Source organism: Salmo trutta, chromosome 31 (assembly GCF_901001165.1).
Source record: "Salmo trutta chromosome 31, fSalTru1.1, whole genome shotgun sequence".
NCBI classification, from domain to species: domain Eukaryota; kingdom Metazoa; phylum Chordata; class Actinopteri; order Salmoniformes; family Salmonidae; genus Salmo; species Salmo trutta.
The window spans coordinates 1,247,513-1,266,381 of record NC_042987.1 but is presented as its reverse complement, the minus strand read 5'-3'; the positions used below and the strand labels follow the sequence as shown (position 1 = coordinate 1,266,381).

The 18,869-nt window shown below is 42.3% G+C and overlaps 1 protein-coding gene across 1 annotated transcript in view; it reads right to left on the bottom strand.

Moving 5' to 3' along the window:
• Positions 1-12,585: 12,585 nt before the first annotated feature.
• The window catches only part of LOC115169301 (excitatory amino acid transporter 5-like), a 90,628-nt gene continuing 84,344 nt past the window's right edge, over positions 12,586-18,869 (bottom strand). Inside the window, exon 11 of the mRNA XM_029724789.1 lies at positions 12,586-14,530. Within this exon, the coding sequence (XP_029580649.1) occupies positions 14,282-14,530 (249 nt within the window). The 3' untranslated portion in view covers positions 12,586-14,281. The remainder of the gene's footprint in view (positions 14,531-18,869) is intronic.

Below are 18,869 nucleotides of genomic sequence, written 5' to 3'. Positions count from 1 at the left end.
GGTAAACCTCACGCATGTATGCGCATACACACCACACACGCTCGCGTACACCCGAAGGTAATGAAAGTTTGTTCACAAACCTTCGTAAATGTCATATGCGTACACATATAGATATTCAGATATTATTCACATTACTCTACTTTTTCCACATTTTGTTGTTATAGCCCGAATTTAAAATGGATTAAATTGAGATGTTGTCACAGCCGAAACAAATATTTTTTTTGAATCTATATATATTTGTAGGGGTTCCTCTAATGACTTAGCCTTTTTTACTCTATGGTAGCCCACCACAGGATTCTTTAACATGGGAAATGCCCATAGCGTTACACTAGCTGGAGATTTCCATTCATTTCAAGTACTGACAAATATTTGGATTTTGAAGAATGACTTACAAATACTTCAGTTCCAACTTTCCTACTGTACTCCTTTGTAGATTGTTTATTGTTGTCATGTAATGGGATGTAAATGCTCCTTGGTTTTTAGAAATGTTTACAAATTAATAAAAAAAATGAAAAACTGAAATGTCTTGAGTCAATAAGTATTCAACCCTTTTATTATGGCAAACCTAAAAAGGTTCAGGAATAAAAATGTGCTTCATAAGTTGCATGGACTCTGTGGGAAATAATAGTGTTTATCATGATTTTTAAATGAATACCCCATCTCTGTACCTCAAACATACAATTATCTGTAAGGTCCCTCGGTCAAGCAGTGAATTTCAAGCACAGATTCAATCACAAAGACCAGGGAGGCTTTCCAGTGCTTCGCAAAAAGGGCACCTATGGGTAGATAAAACAAATAAAAAGTTTTAAAAAGCAGACATTGAATATCCCTTTCAGCATGGTGCAGTTATGAGTTACACTTTGGATGGTCTATCAATACACCCAGTCACTACAAATATACAGGCGTCCTTCCTAACTCAGTTTTCGGAGAGGAAGGAAACAGTTGCAGAGTTTAATGGCTGTGAATATCACGGGGAACATGGGCATGGCCATGAAGCTCCAGAGTCTACAGCTGACACCAGCCAAAGCCAAGCTGTGATTGGCTGATAGGCTCTCAGCTCTGGAACTCCTGCCATATGTTACATTTATGCACCTTCTCTCTTCTCGCCTCTATCTGACCCCTCTTTCACCTCTTCTCATCTCTTTATACTCACTCTTGATGCTTTCCTGTGTTCATCTCTCTCTCTCTCTCTCTCTCTCTCTCTGTGTCTCTATCTTTGAAATAGATTATGTACTTGATAATTTGTTGAGAAATCAACCTGTCTCAAGATTCTAACTGCCTTAAGAGTCCTGTAACTTAATGAATAGTGAGATGTTTTATATTTAATTCATGTTTTCATCGTTATTATTATTATTATTTGTATTTTGTAAACCTCCCTTTGGGCTGGATGTGTCAATGTGTATGTCACACATGCATAATCTATGAGGAGAATTACAGTCACATCAATTAGTCACAAAATCACTAGTTTGAAAGCAACTGTTTTTCTTACATTTCCCCCCATATGGGCCAGCCTCCTAGCAATTCGAGTTCCAGCCAAAGAGAATCAGCCCCTTGCCATTTGAGTGACAGCTAGCAAGAATCACACACAGCAGAGCGAGAGAGAGCGCAATGACGTGAGCACATATCTGCACACACAGTGGGGGAAAAAAGTATTTGATCCCCTGCTGATTTTGTACGTTTGCCCACTGATAAAGAAAGGATCAGTCTATAATTTTAATGGTAGGTTTATTTGAACAGTGATAGACAGAATAACAACAAAAATATCCAGAAAAACGCATGTCAAAAATGTTATGAATTGATTTGCATTTTAATGAGGGAAATAAGTATTTGACCCCCTCTCAATCAGAAAGATTTCTGGCTTCCAGGTGTCTTTTATACAGGTAACGAGCTGAGATTAGGAGCACACTCTTAAAGGGAGTGCTCCTAACCGCAGCTTGTTACCTGTAAAAAAGACACATGTCCACAGAAGCAATCAATCAAATTCCAAACTCTCCACCATGGCCAAGACCAAAGAGCTCTCGAAGGATGTCAGGGACAAGATTGTAGACCTACACAAGGCTGGAATGGGCTACAAGACCATCGCCAAGCAGCTTGGTGAGAAGGTGACAACATTTGGTGCGAGCCTGGGGCTCCATGCAAGATCTCACCTCCTGGGGTTGCAATGATCATGAGAACGGTGAGGAATCAGCCCAGAACTACACGGGAGGATCTTGTCAATGATCTCAAGGCAGCTGGGACCATAGTCACCAAGAAAACAATTTGTAACACACTACACCGTGAAGGACTGAAATCCTGCAGCGCCCGCAAGGTCCCCCTGCTCAAGAATACATATACATGCCCATCTGAAGTTTACAAATGAACATCTGAATGATTCAGAGGACAACTGGGTGAAAGTGTTGTGGTCAGATGAGACCAAAATGGAGCTCTTTGGCATCAACTCAACTCGCCGTGTTTGGAGGAGGAGGAATGCTCTCTATGACCCCAAGAACACCATCTCCACCGTCAAACATGGAGGTGGAAACATTATGCTTTGGGGGTGTTTTTCTGCTAAGGGGACAGGACAACTTCACCGCATCATTTGACGGGGCCATGTACTGTCAAATCTTGGGTGAGAACCTCCTTCCCTCAGCCAGGGCATTGAAAATGGGTCGTGGATGGGTATTCCAGCATGACAATGACCCAAAACACACGGCCAAGGCAACAAAGGAGTGGCTCAAGAAGAAGCACATTAAGGTCCTGGAGTGGCCTAGCCGGTCTCCAGACCTTAATCCCATAGAAAATCTGTGGAGGGAGCTGAAGGTTCGAGTTGCCAAACGTCAGCCTCGAAACCTTAATGACTTGGAGAAGATCTGTAAAGAGGAGTGGGACAAAATCCCTCCTGAGATGTGTGCAAACCTGGTGGCCAACTACAACAAACATCTGACCTCTGTGATTGCCAACAAGGGTTTTGCCACCAAGTACTAAGTCATGTTTTGCAGAGGGGTCAAATACTTATTTCCCTCATTAAAATGCAAATCATTTTATAACATTTTTGACATGCGTTTTTCTGGATTTTGTTGTTGTTATTCTGTCTCTCACTGTTCAAATAAACCTACCATTAAAATTATAGACTGATAATTTCTTTGTCAGTGGGCAAACGTACAAAGTCAGCAGGGGATCAAATACTTTTTCCCCCTATGCAATTTTTGGGGGACCACCTTTGGCTTGTGGGGGCTGCTTTCAGAACTACTGGCTAAAAACTCTATTAAAGTACCGGAGAATCTCTTTAACTGTCAAGCTACAATGTTCTGACCATAGAAATAGAATGAGATATTCTATTTTATAATATTCATTCTAATTCTATGGTTCTGCTACCAGCTGGGATAACCTGGAGGAAGAGATATTGTGACAGTTGTGTGAAGCAATTGAGGTCTCTTTGGACTCTTGGATGCCCAGTTTATAAACAACTTATGAAACTGTTGGTGTGTCAAGAAAAGGAAAATATTGTTATGCACCAACTAATCTGGTTTGATCTCCGGCACTTCTGTTGAGTCCTTTAATACCACAGTGACCAGGCGTTTGCGTCCCAAATGGCACCTATGCCCTACATATAGCACTTTTTTTAACCAGAACCTGTGGGCACTGGTCAATAGTTGTGCACTATATAGGGAATAGGGTGTCATTTGGGACATAGACCAGGTGTTTGCTGCTAGAGCATGGCAGTGTATGACTTGCCTGCTTTCATGCCTGTGTGCCCACATCAATAATAACACTGACTTTGTTCCAAGTGGCACCCTATTCCCCTTGTAGTGCACTACTTTAGACCAGGACCCATAGGGCTATAAAGGGAATAGAGTGTCATTTGGGACACACACTGTCATTGCTGTACATTTATACAATATTTCCTGTTTGTGTAGTAAATGATGTTTAATAATAATGTTACATCATGGACTATTTGATAATAATGCTGTTTGAATACCACTTTATGTGCCCTGGTGTCTTTCTCTACAAACTGGCATCTCTGACTTCAAAATGACCGTCCGATGTGACCTGATATTGAATAATATTAATTTTGTATAGAATGTTTATCTGTAAATGACTGAATGAACACTATTGATTTTGACTAAATAAATAAACACTATTGACAAGAAGACTGAGTACATTTGATGAGTTACTTCCAAGACGTGAATAAGAAGAAAACAATTATGGTTTGTCTGAGTCTATTTGTCTGAGTCTGCATCCTACTCCAAAATGGCAACCTATTCACTATTCAGTGCACTTCTTTTGAACAGTGCTCATAGGGTTCTGGTCAAAAGTAGTGCACTATAAAGAGAATGGGGTACCATTTGGGATGTAGTCTGAGAGCATTTAACTTGCAGATGAGACACTATTATGCCTGTTTGCTGCGTTAGTGTTTGTGTAACTGATTGCATTAATTACTTCACAACCAATTCACTGTACAGATGTTAATTTTATTCCTAATTATTTTTATAACAAATGTTTTCCTCTTAGGGTTTTGTAGTATCATGTTGCTGTACACTTGTCTGGCAGAAATGTAACATTCTACATTTCCTCTGTTCTGACGTAATTTCAATGGCACCCCTATTCCTTATATAATGCACTACTTTTGACAAGAGCCCTCGGCGTCTAGTTTCTTTTTTGTATCTAAGGGTCATTTTCAGGAAATTATTGTTTTTCTACAACGAGCTCTGTGAGTCCCAAATTACACCCTATTCCCTAAACTGTGCAATAATGTTGACATGTGCAAAGAGAGAAGGTGAGAAGGTTCGTGCTCAGGCCCTGAACATACAGATTGGATTAGTGGTGGAGAGATTGCAAATTACTGGCCTCTGAATATTATCTTTCGAATGTGTGAAGGGTAGCCTACAAGGTTTATCCTCTATGGGATCGGAGTCCCTATACCGGGACGGTAGATGCTAATGTGATTAGAATGACATTGTAAGTAACAGCAAACTTTCCAGGACATAGAAATGTCTTATATGGCAGAAATCTTAAATTCTTGTTAATCCAACGGTACTGTCCAATTTACAGTAGCTACTACAGTGAAAAAATACCATGCTATTGTTTGAGGAGAGTGCACAACAACAAACGGCAACTGGTTTGATACATTCACCTTTGAAGGTAAATAATGTACTTACATTCAATCTTGCTCTGATTTGTCATCCTGTGGGTCCCAGAGATAAAATGTAGCATAGTTTGGTTTGATAAAATCTATTTTTATATTCAAATGTAGGAGCTGGGTTCTACAATTTGAACCCCTGCTGTCTCTGGCTCCGCACCCACCCCGGCCGGCCATCTAGATGTGCGAAAGTTAGTGTATAAGCTAATGATCCATGTATAACATTCCTGGGAGTGTGTAAACTAAAATGTTGTATTACCATATCATTTTTGTATGTTCTCTATAGTTATGTACTTGAAAATGTATCAATTGACCAATTCGGCACATTTGGGCAGACATACAAAATACTGTGCAGTATTGCAATGCTTCGCTGGATCAATCTGAAACGCTGCACACACGCTGCTGTCATCTAGTGGTCAAAATCTTTATTGCGTCTAAACTGCAATATTATATTATGGCCTTTCTCTTGCATTTCAAAGATGATGGTACAAAAATGTTTTTGGAAAACGCATGTTTTTTTTGTTTGTATTATCTTTTACCAGATCTAATGTGTTATATTCTCCTACATTAATTTCACATTTCCACAAGCAAAAAGTGTATCAAGAATATGCATATCCTTGCTTCAGGTCCTAAGCTACAGGCAGTTTGATTTGGGTATGTCATTTTAAGCGAAAATTGAAAAAAAGGGTCTGATCCTTAAGAGGATTTATATCAAGGTTACTTTGTGCATCTGTTGTATACTTAAGCAATAAGGCCCAAGGAGGTGTGGTATATGGCCAATATACCACGGTTAAGGTCTGTTCTTAAGCACGACGCAACGCGAAGTGCCTTGACATGGTCCTTAGCCATGGTATATTGGCTATATATCACAGAATTGCTATTATAAACTGGTTACCAACCTAATTAGAGACGTAAAAATACATGTTTTGTCATACCCGTGGTATACGGTCTGATATACCACTGCTGTCAGCCAATCAGCATTCAGAGCTCGTACCACCCAGTTTACAATTGTTCTTACACCTTTTTGGAGGATTTTGTTTTATTCTGAAAAATAAAATGTTTCTCCTGGGTTTCTGGAAACCCACTATCTGTAATTGATTGAATCCCAGCCTAAGCCTCTGAGGCTTTTGGGGAAAATTAAACAAACAAAACAAAACAAAAAGCAATGTTACCAGATGATCCAAATTATAACAAATTCTAGATGCCTTCAGATGCTATTGTAATTGTCTTATTTGTACATTCATCTCATGATGCCCTACTTTTAGTTTTTTTTTCTTGTAGATTTTTACAAAAAACATTTAACATTTTTAGCTGATCCAGACCTGTCCCTGTTGGCTCCCAGCCCCACTGGGCTGCACCTTATGCCAGACACAGCCTGGGCTCTTAATCTTTTCCTACACCCCTCCTTCCATCTCTCCCTCCATCCCTCTCTCCATCCAATGGTGCCAACTGGTGGCATTTAGCAGCTGCTGTGGCTGTTTGGCCGGGATTAGTCACGTTTAGTCCATCCTCCCAGTCCCGGGTCACCAGACTTATGGCTCCTGAACATTAACGTATAACAGATAAGGGCAACTAGTGGGATCTGATCTGTGATCTGGGAGCAGGGCAGGCTGATGTTAAGACTAAGGGAATCCCTTAAATTCTCCTGAGGACTCTCGTGTGGGTTTGGGCTGCATCTCAAATGCCACCCTATTCTCTATAGTGCACCAGTTATGTAAAGTACTTCAGTAAAAATTATTGAAAGTACTACTTAAGTCGTTTTTTGGGGTATCTGTACTTTATATTTTTGAAAACTTTTACTTCACTACATTCCAAAACAAAATTATGTACTTTTTACTCCATACATTTTCCCTAACACGCAAAAGTACATTGAATGCAGAAAGGAAAATGGTCTAATTCACACGCTTACAGTGCCTTCGGAAATTATTCAGACCCCTTGACATTTTCCATATTTTGTTACATTACAGACTTATTCTAAAATGGATTAAATAAATAAAAAAACCTCAGCAATCTACACACAATACCCCATAATAACAAAGCAAAAACTTTTTTTTTGTTGCAAATTTATAAAAAATATAAACCAGAAATACCTTATCTACTTAAGTATTCAGACCCTTTGTTATGAGACTCGAAATTGAGCTCAGGTCCATCATGTTTCCATTGATAATCCTTGAGATTGGAGTCCACCTGTGGTAAATTCAATTGATTGGACATGATTTGGAAAGGCACACACCTGTCTATATAAGGTCCCACAGCTGACAGTGCATGTCAGAGCAAAAACCAAGCCATGAGGTTGAAGGAATTGTCCGTAGAGCTCCGAGACAGCATTGTCGAGGCACAGATCTGGAGAAAGGTACCAGAACTGAGCAATCAGAGAAGGGCCTTGGTCAAGTAGGTGACCAAGAACCCGATGGTCAATCTGGCAGAGCAATAGAGTTGCTCTGTGGAGATGGGAGAACCTTGCAGAAGGACAACCATCTCATTCTAACAATCAGGCCTTTATGGTAGAGTGACCAGACTGAAGCCACTCCTCAGTAGAAGGCACATGACAGCCTGCTTGGAGTTTGCCAAAAGGCACCTAAAGACTCTCAGACCATGAAAAACAAGATTCTCTGGTCTGATGAAACCATGATTGAACTATGTGGCATGAATGCCAAGCGTCACATCTGGAGGAAATCCAGGCACCATCCCTACGGTGAGCATGGTGGTGGCAGCATCATGCTGTGGGGATGTTTTTCAGCGGCAGGGACTGGGAGACTAGTCAGGATCGAGGCAAAGATGAACGGAGCAAAATACAGAGAGATCCTTGATGAAAACCAGCTCTAGAGCGCTCTGGTCCTCAGACTGGGGCGAAGGTTCACCTTCCAACAGGACATCAACCCTAAGCACACAGCCAAGATATAGTAGGAGTGGCTTCGGGACAAGTCTCTGAATGTCCTTGAGTGGCCCAGCCAGAGCCCAGACTTGAACCCAATCGAACATCTCTGGAGAGACTTGAAAATAGCTGTGCAGCGACACTCTCTATCCAACCTGACAGAGCTTGAGAGGATCTGCAGAGAAAAATGGGAGAAACTCCCCAAATAGATGTGTGCTAAGCTTGTAGCGTCATACCCAAGAAGAATCAATGCTGTAATCGCTGCCAAAGGTGCTTCAACGAAGTACTCAATTAATGGTCTGAATACTTTGTCATATTTCAGTTTTATATTTTTTACAAATTAGCAAAAATGTCTAAAAACCAATTTTTGCCTTGTCATTATGGGGTATTGTGTGTAGATTGAGGGAAAAAAACTACTTAATCAATTTTAGAATACGGCTGTAACGTAAACATGTGGAAAAAGTCAAAGGGTCTGAATACTTCCCGAAGGCACTGTATCAATAGAACATCAATGGTTATCCCTACTGCTTTTGATCTTACGGACTCACTGAACACATGCTTTGTTTGTCAATTATGTCAGTGTTGGAGCGTGCTCCTTGCTATTTGTAAATTATAAGGAATTTGAATTGATTTATACTTTAATTTTAATACTTAGGAATATTGTAGCAATTACATTTGCTTTTGATACTTAGGTATATTTTAGGAATTACATTTACTTTTGACAGTTAAGTATTTTTAAAACCAAATACTTTTACTCAAATAGGAATACACTGGGTGACTTAAACTTGAGTAATTTTCTACTAATGTCACGTCCTGACCATAGAGAGCTCGTATTTTTCTATGGTAGAGTAGGTCAGGGTGTGACTGGGGGGTTTTGTCTAGTTTATTTATTTCTATGTTTGGTTCTAGTTTCTGTTTTCTATGTTGGGGTTTTTGTCTAGTTTACATTTTCAATGTTGTGTTTTAGGTTCTTTTTTCTATGTTGTTTTTTTGTCTAGTTTACATTTTCTATGTTGTGTTCTAGGTTCTTTTTTCTAGGTTGGGGTTTTCGTATGATTCCCAATTAGAGGCACCTCGTCATCGTTGTCTCTAATTGGGGATCATATTTAAGTTGTTGTTTTTCCCACTAGTGTTTGTGGGAGATTATTTTGAGTTTATGCATGTAGCATCTCTTCGTCACGGTTTGTTGTTTTTGTTTATAGTTTATTGTCTGTCTTGCATAGTTTCACATAGAAATAAAAATGTGGACCGATACGCACGCTGTACCTTGGTCTCTTTCATACGACATCCGTGACAACTAAGGTATCTTTACTTTTTCTCAAGTATGACAACTGGGTACTTTTTCCACCACTGTAGTGCACTACTTTTGACTATTGAAAACCATGTCACACAGGAGCTTATCTTATCTCTCTTTGAGGCTGTGGGCCATGTGCTGTACATCAAATGGCTGCTATAGATTATTGTAACTATGGCCTAGATTCAATCCGATCAAGCGTTAACAAGCGATTGCCGACAGGTGTAAGTGCGTCAAATCGGTGAGCAGCTGCTCATGTGGTCATTGTCACAAAGTCACGCCTGTCCCACTCATGTTAGAAGTTCAGAATGAGAAAGTTTTGGCTATATAGAAATAATGACACTCAGAAGGAAAATCATTAAATCAAATCAAATTTGTCACATACACATGGTTAGCAGATGTTTATGCGAGTGTAGCGAAATGCTTGTGCTCTAGTTCCGACCATGCAGTAATATCTAACAAGTAATCTAACCTAACAATTTCACAACAACTACCTAATACACACAAGTGTAAAGGAATGAATAAGAATATGTACATCGAAATATATGAATGAGTGATGGCCGAACGGCATAGGCAAGATGCAGTAGATGGTATAGAGTACAGTATATACATATGAGATGAGTAATGTAGGGTATGTGAACATTATATAAAGTGGCATTGTTTAAAGTGGCTCGTGATACATTTATTACATCAATTTTTCCACTATTAAAGTGGCTAGAGTTGAGTCAGTATGTTGGCAGTAGCCACTCCATGTTAGTGATGGCTGTTTAACAGTGATGGCCTTGAGATAGAAGCTGTTTTTCAGTCTCTCTGTCCCCGCTTTGATGCACCTGTACTGACCTTGCCTTCTGGATGATAGCGGGGTGAACAGGCAGTGGCTCGGGTGGTTGTTGTCCTTGATGATCTTTTTGGCCTTCCTGTGACATCGGGTGGTGTAGGTGTCCTGGAGGGCAGGTAGTTTGCCCCCGGTGATGCATTGTGCAGACCTCACTACCCTTTGGAGAGCCTTACGGTTATGGGCAGAGCAGTTGCCGTACCAGGCGGTGATACAGCCCGACGGGATGCTCTCGATTGTGCATCTGTAAAAGTTTGAGTGTTTTTGGTGACAGGCCGAATTTCTTCAGCCTCCTGAGGTTGAAGAGGCGCTGCTGCGCCTTCTTCACCATGCTGTCTGTGTGGGTGGACCATCTCAGTTTGTCCGTGATGTGTACGCCGAGGAACTTAACTTTTCACCCTCTCCACTACTGTCCCGTCGATGTGGATAGGGGGCTGCTCCCCCTGCTGTTTCCTGAAGTCCACGATCATCTCCTTTGTTTTGTTGACATTGAGTGTGAGGTTATTTTCCTGACACCACACTCCGAGGGCCCTCACCTCCTCCCTGTAGGCCGTCTCGTCGTTGTTGGTAATCAAGCCTACCACTATAGTGTCGTCTGCGAACTTGATGATTGAGTTGGAGGCGTGCATGGCCACGCAGTCGTGGGTGAACAGGGAGTACAGGAGAGGGCTGAGAACGCACTCTTGTGGGGCCCCAGTGTTGAGGATCAGCGGGGTGGAGATGTTGTTACCTACCCTCACCACCAGGAGATGGCCCGTCAGGAAGTCCAGGACCCAGTTGCACAGGGCAGGGTCGAGACCCAGGGTCTCGAGCTTAATGACGAGTTTGGAGGGTACTATGGTGTTAAATGCTGAGCTGTAGTCGATGAACAGCATTCTTACATAGGAATTCCTCTTGTCCAGATGGGTTAGGGCAGTGTGCAGTGTGATTGCGATTGCATCGTCTGTGGACCTATTGGGGCGGTAAGCAAATTGGAGTGGGTCTAGGGTGTCAGGTAGGGTGGAGGTGATATGGTCCTTGACTAGTCTCTCAAAGCACATCATGATGACGGAAGTGAGTGCTACGGGGCCGTAGTCATTTAGCTCAGTTACCTTAGCTTTCTTGTGAGCAGGAACAGTGGTGGCCCTCTTGAAGTATGTGGGAACAGCAGACTGGGATAAGGAGTGATTGAATATATCTGTAAATTACACAAGCCAGCTGGTCTGCGCATACTCTGAGGACGCGGCTGGGGATGCCGCCTGGGCCTGCAGCCTTGCGAGGGTTAACACGTTTAAATGTTTTACTCACGTTGGCTGCAGTGAAGGAGAGCCCGTAGGTTTTGGTAGCGGGCCGTGTCAGTGGCACTGTATTGTCCTCAAAGCGAGCAAAGAAATTGTTTAGTCTGTCTGGGAGCAAGACATCGTGGTCCGCGACGGGGCTGGTTTTTCTTTTGTAGTCTGTGATTGACTGTAGACCCTGCCACATACCTCTCGTGGGAATAGCTACACTGTTTGTATTCGGTCATGTTTCCGGTCACCTTGCCCTGATTAAAAGCAGTTGTCCGCACTTTCAGTTTTGTGCGAATGCTGCCATCAATCCACGGTTTCTGGTTGGGGAATGTTTTAATAGACGCTGTGGGCGCAACATCACCGATGCACTTGCTAATAAACTCGCTCACCGAATCAGCGTATTCATCAATGTTGTTGTTCCACGCTATGCGGAACATATCCCAGTCCACGTGATCGAAGCAATCTTGAAGCGTGGAATCCGATTGGTCGGACCAGCGTTGGACAGACCTGAGCGCGGGTGCTAACTGTTTTAGTTTTTGTCTATAGGCTGGGAGCAACAAAATGGAGTCGTGGTCAGCTTTTCCGAAAGGAGGGCGGGGGAGGGCCTTATATGCGTCACGGAAGTTAGAATAACCATGATCTAGGGTTTTGCCAGCCCGGGTCGCGCAATCGATATGCTGATAGAATTTAGGGAGCCTTGTTTTCAGATTAGCCTTGTTAAAATCCCCAGCTACAATAAATGCAAACAAAATTATGAATATTTCTATCAGCCTAATCGGGGAGTAGATTACATCTCATATTCCAGTCCTCGAACTTGTAAACAAGGCAGCATGGGATTTCTCTTGATACGACTCCATGCAGTCAATGGAAATGTCCCCTTTAGGTAAAATGCCGAGACACCGCCAAAACAACCACTATGCGGGTGGCGCCTAGCACAGATCTGATAGACTCTAGCCCTAAGTCTGTGAGAGATCTGAGAATATATCCATTAGAGGAGCATTTAATAATGTTTGCATGTTTCCTGTGTCGCTTTGTGTTCTGGGTCTACTTTGAACCCTTTACATTTCCTGTCTTTTTGTTCACCATAAGGTGCCAAATATGTTTTTTGTGATGCCAAGAAAATGAAACTCCAAAAATCCAACTAGCTATCCAAAAATATGGGTTTCAAATAAGAAAACCAACTCATCAGACAATCAAAACATACTACACACCACAGTTCAATAAAATGTGTATTTGTGTTTCCTTACAATATATTTCAATTTTTTGCCCTTTTTTTATACAGAAAAACAGAAAACATCAAGTGCAATTGGACTAGATGAAACAATTAATTGTTCATTTCATAACAAAGATAGAATGGTGCCTGTTGAGTCATACTGTATGTTTATACAAACTGCAAATGATTTTTCACTTTTAAAATGAATATATGTACATATGAAGCGAAGTTCAGAGTATGGCCTGTGGTTGTTTTGTTGCAGCTTGCTGCTCTTGCCTTGGATGTATTAGGTGTAACCCCATATGTTCTGTGGTGTACCCATACTGTATTATCTCCCCACATGCTTTTCCTTTGTACTTTAAGGCAAAGAGGGAATAGGGTGTGCGCAAAGAACTTGACACTCCAGAAATGTTTCAACAACGGTTAACACCTCCCGGAGCAGTATGGCTCTTACACATACCTGTCTCTGTCATTGTGTGTCCCCCAAATGGCATCCTATTCCCTACCGTATATAGTGCACTGTATAGAGAATAGGATGCCATTTGGTACACAGCAATTGTTTCCATCATGCCAGTCACCATATATGAGGCAGTTGTGTACTACATTGTTTAAGGGGATAAAAAGGCAAAGAAGATAATGGGAAGGACATTTTAAGGAGGAAAGGTATCAAAAGGTTTAAATCAGTGAGAGAGAAGCAATATGTGTCAGTTTGCTGAGGAAGAAGAGCAGAGTAGAGTGTATTTGAGTTCTGTAGATCCCTTCTCTGTTGAATGTGAACACGAATGTCTTGAAAAGCCATTCTAGATATCGATGAAAGAGGTCTTCAGAAAACTTAACAGCCAGTTTAAATGTACCGATCAGTTTCTCAATGATATAAAACGTTTAGATAGCCTATGTATCCCTTTGTTTCAGATGTGGAGATTAAAACTGATTCTAGATTTTACCTTAGCGACGATCATTATACGCTCAGTTGCTTAGGTGACAGTAACTGATTGCCTTGATGCCTGTCTGCCTGCTTTATATAGCAAGCCACGGCCACGTGATTTACTGGCTGTAGGAGCAAACCATTGAACGTGGTGGTGTACCTAATAAACGGTGTAAAATGTCTTCTCATCGTATGACATGTCTCCTCATCATAGAGAATGTCTCCTCAATAAATAGAATGTTTGCACTTCATATAGAATGTCTCATCATATAGAATGTCTCAATGTATAGAATGTCTCCCACCATATCACTCTGCTGCTGGTGCATAGTATAATAAGTCTTGTAAATATGTACACAAAAATATACACAATCATAGTGGGTCGTAATATACGTAATGTAGAAAATCGTATTTTCTTTACACATCCTCTGAATTGCATCCACAGTGGGCCATAATGTGCCAGCAAGGGTCGGGTTGGTCGTCCCGAGCTCTGGAGCAGTTAGTGAGTCCTTCCTCTCTCCCTCTCTCCCCTGTAGCTACGATACTGGTTGCATTCAGTTACTCTACACTTTTTTCCAAAGTATGCATTTTCCCACTTCTCATCATGGATTTAAAAGCGTAGGATTGGTGTAGGCTAAGAATTGGCTGGAGGGAGTTGTTAGATCCACCCTTATTAGATCCATGACGGGGAGTGTGCAAGTGCACTCTTCGGGAGAAGTGTGACGAATCAGGATGCAGCTCAATGATAATTATGTCTATACGTTGGTCTCCAGGCCATTCATGTCGATGGAGCAGTGGTCCTTGACCTTGTGCTCCCTCTTGTGTTGGGGAGCATGGGGGTTCCTCTTCCTTTGCTCCGGCCGTACCCCCTCCTCCAGCTGCATTAGACGAGCCACGTCCGGGCTCCCCGGTCCGCAGGGAGGGGGCTGGTACACACCGTTCTTCTGGTACGTCATCATCTGCTGGATGCTGATCATGGGCTTGGTCTCGCAGATCAAAGGTACCTGAAGGGGGTAGAAGACAACGGGAGGTAGAAGAAGGAACCAATCCATGAATTTGTGCTAAAGCAAAGAATTCCCTATGCAAAACAAATGGATAGGTCCACTGCTGGTTCAAATGTCAGCACGCAATGGGAGGTACAAAGAAAACAAAAATGTTAAACGGCCAACACATTTGGATATATTGTAAGTTGCAATTGAAACTTTGTTTTAATGTTCTTTTATCTCATAACAGCATGTCTTTTTAGCCAAAATGATAATTCCCTATGCAAAACAAATAGCTGTGGCAGTGACTACTGTACCTGATCTAATATTTGTATTGTGTCCAGAGAAATTAGCAAACTAATCAGGTTTAGTTGAGGGAGATGGAGTGAAAATATAATTGAGAAGATTATAAATATTTGAGTAAGAGGGTAATTCCCTAATAAATCCAGTCTGATTGCAAAGACAAAAATTGTTAAACAAATCAAAACATATTTTATATTTAGGATTCTTCAAAGTAGCCACCCTTTGTCTTGATGACAGCGATCTTCTGTTTACCACCCCTACCTTGTCACAACACAACTGATTGGCTCAAATGCATTAAGAAGGAAAGAAATTCCACAAATTAACTTTTAATAAGGCACACCTGTTAATTGAAATGCATTCCAGGTAAATACCTCATGAAGCTGGTTGAGATAATTCCAAGAGTGTGCAAAGCTGTCATCAAGGCAAAGGGTGGCTACTTTGAAGAATATAAAATACACTGCCCCAAAAAATAAAGGGAACACTTAAACAACACAATGTAACTCCAAGTCAATCCCACTTCTGTGAAATCAAACTGTCCACTTAGGAAGCAACACTGATTGACAATACATTTCACATGCTGTTGTGCAAATGGAATAGACAACAGGTGGAAATTATAGGCAATTAGCAAGACACCCCCAATAAAGGAGTGGTTCTGCAGGTGCGGACCACAGACCCCTTCTCAGTTCCTATGCTTCCTGGCTGATGTTTTGGTCACTTTTGAATGCTGGCGGTGCTTTCACTCTAGTGGTAGCATGAGACGGAGGATGGCACATCAATGCGTGCTGTGGCAAGAAGGTTTGCTGTGTCTGTCAGCGTAGTGTCCAGAGCATGGAGGCGCTACCAGGAGACAGGCCAGTACATCAGGAGACATGGAGGAGGCCGTAGGAGGGCAACAACCCAGCAGCAGGACCGCTACCTCCGCCTTTGTGCAAGGAGGAGCAGGAGAAGCACTGCCAGAGCCCTGCAAAATGACCTCCAGCAGGCCACAAATGTGCATGTGTCTGCTCAAACGGTCAGAAACAGACTCCATGAGGGTGGTATGAGGGCCCGACGCCCACAGGTGGGGGTTGTGCTTACAGCCCAACACCGTGCAGGACGTTTGGCATTTGCCAGAGAATACCAAGATTGGCAAATTCGCCACTGGCGCCCTGTGCTCTTCACAGATGAAAGCAGGTTCACACTGAGCACGTGACAGACGTGACAGAGTCTGGAGACGCCGTGGAGAACGTTCTGCTGCCTGCAACATCCTCCAACATGACCGGTTTGGCGGTGGGTCAGTCATGGTGTGGGGTGGCATTTCTTTGGGGGGCCGCACAGCCCTCCATGTGCTCGCCAGAGGTAGCCTGACTGCCATTAGGTACTGAGATGAGATCCTCAGACCCCTTGTGAGACCATATGCTGGTGCGGTTGGCCCTGGGTTCCTCCTAATGCAAGACCTCATGTGACTGGAGTGTGTCAGCAGTTCCTGCAAGAGGAAGGCATTGATGCTATGGACTGGCCCGCCCGTTCCCCAGACCTGAATCCAATTGAGCACATCTGGGACATCATGTCTCGCTCCATCCACCAACGCCACGTTGCACCACAGACTGTCCAGTAGTTGGCGGATGCTTTAGTCCAGGTCTGGGAGGAGATCCCTCAGGAGACCATCCGCCACCTCATCAGGAGCATGCCCAGGCGTTGTAGGGAGGTCATACAGGCACGTGGAGGCCACACACACTACTGAGCCTCATTTTCACTTGTTTTAAGAACATTACATCAAAGTTGGATCAGCCTGTAGTGTGGTTTTCCACTTTAATTTTGAGTGTGACTCCAAATCCATACCTCCATGGGTTGATTAATTGGATTTTCATTGATTATTTTTGTGTGATTTTGTTGTCAGCACATTCAACTATGTAAAGAAAAAAGTATTTAATAAGATTATTTCTTTCATTCAGATCTAGGATGTGTTGTTTAAGTGTTCCCTTTATTTTTTTGAGCAGTATATAAAATATATTTTGATTTGTTTAACACTTTTTTGGTTACTACATGATTCCATATGTGTTATTTCATAGTTTTAATGTCTTCATTATTATTCTACAATGTAGAAAATAGTAAAAATAAAGAAAAACCCTTGAAAGAGTAGGTGTGTCTAAACTTTTGACTGGTACTGTAGGTAGAGGTAAAGTAACTATGCATAGATAATAAACAGTGAGTAGTAGCAGCATAAAATAGTCTGGGTAGCAATTTGATTAACTGATTAGCAGTCTTATGGGTTGGGGGTAGAAGGTGTTTAGGAGCCTTTTGGACCTAAACTTGGCTCTCCAGTACCGCTTGCTGTGCGGTATAGAGAAAACAGTCTATTACTTCGTTGAGTTTTTAGGGCCTTCCTCTGACACCACCTGGTATAGAGGTTCTGGATGGCAAAAAGCTTGGCCCCGATGATGTACTGGGCCATACGCACTACCCTCTGTAGGGTCTTGCGGTTGGATGCCGAGCAGTTGCCATATCAAGTGGTGATACAACCAGTCAGGATGCTCTCAACGGTGAAGCTGTATAACTTTTTGAGGATCTAAGGACCCATGCCAAATCTTTTCAGTGTCCTGAGGGGGAATAGGCATTGTTGTGCCCTCTTCACGAATATCTTGGTGTGTTTGGACCATAATCGTTTGTTAGTGACATGGACACAAAGGAAATTGAAGATCTTGATCCACTACACTACAGCCCTGTCAATATCAATGGGGGTGTTTAGTCTCAGGGTCCTTAGCTTAGTGATGAGCTTTGAGGGCACTATGGTGTTGAACACCGAGCTGAGTGTGGAGTGTAGTAGAGATTGCATCATCTGTGGATCTGTTAGGGCTGTATGCAAATTAGAGTGGGTCTAGGGTTTCTGGGAAACACGTGGGTACAGTATTACAGACTCGGTCAGGGAGAGGCTGAAAATGTCACTGAAGACACTTGCCAGTTGGTCAGCGCATGCTCTGAGTACACGTCCTGGTAATCCGTCTGGCCCTGCGGCCTTGTGAATGTTGACCTGTTTCAAGGGCTTACTTACATCGGCTATGGAGAACATAATCACACAGTTGTCATGAACAGCTGGTGCTCTCATGCATGGTTCAGTGTTGCTTGCCTTGAAGCGAGCATAAAAGGCATTTAGCTCATCTGGTAGGCTCTCATCACTGGGCAGCTCGCGGTTGGGTTTCCATTTGTAATCTGTAATAGTTTGCAAGCCCTGCCACATCCATCGTGTGTTAGAGCCGGCATAGTAGGATTCGATCTTAGTCCTGTATTGATGCTTTTCATTATATGGGAAGTGTTGAGTTCGGTAGGGAGTACATTTCGGGCATCGTAGGGACTAGGGCTCCGCCCTAAACCAATAGGAGCGACCTTTACGATGTACAGTGAGCTCCAAAAGTATTGGGACCATGACAAATTTGTTGTTGTTTTGGCTCTGTACTCCAGCACTTTGGATTTGAAATAATACAATGACTATAAGGTTAAAGTGCCGACTGTATTGTAACTTCAGTTATATGAGCAGTGGTGTGTATTCATGGAGGACAAGGGAAGGCAGGCTTCCCCAAATATTTGACCAATAAAACACATTTTATTATAAAAACGTATCTTTCATCTCTCTGTGTTTTTGTAATTTTCCTTCAATTCGCTGAATCTATCTCACCAGCAAAATCATCCGAGCGAGGGAAACAGAGCCCCTCTGTCTCAGTATGTGTTACCCATTCTCTGTATCTGATGCTGTATGGACAAAAAGAGTATGACATGTTGGCGCCTTAGTATTTGTTGATTGATCCCAGAAAGCATTTAGCCTCCCTTGATCATTTTTTTATGAAAGAATTAGCCAATCAGCGTCGAGCTGAGCTCAACTGTGGGTAGTCCTGGCGCACCAACCCCCCACCACACATCAAAAGGAAAACATCATTGTCAGAAAAATGTGTCTGTTTCTGGTCTCCATGGCAAAAATCATCCCTTTTCTAAGCCATGGATGCAGATGGGGATTTTGACTTGTGGTTTTGACTTAATTCTCTGTACAGGCCAATGTTTATAAAGTCGATTCTGATCTAACCAT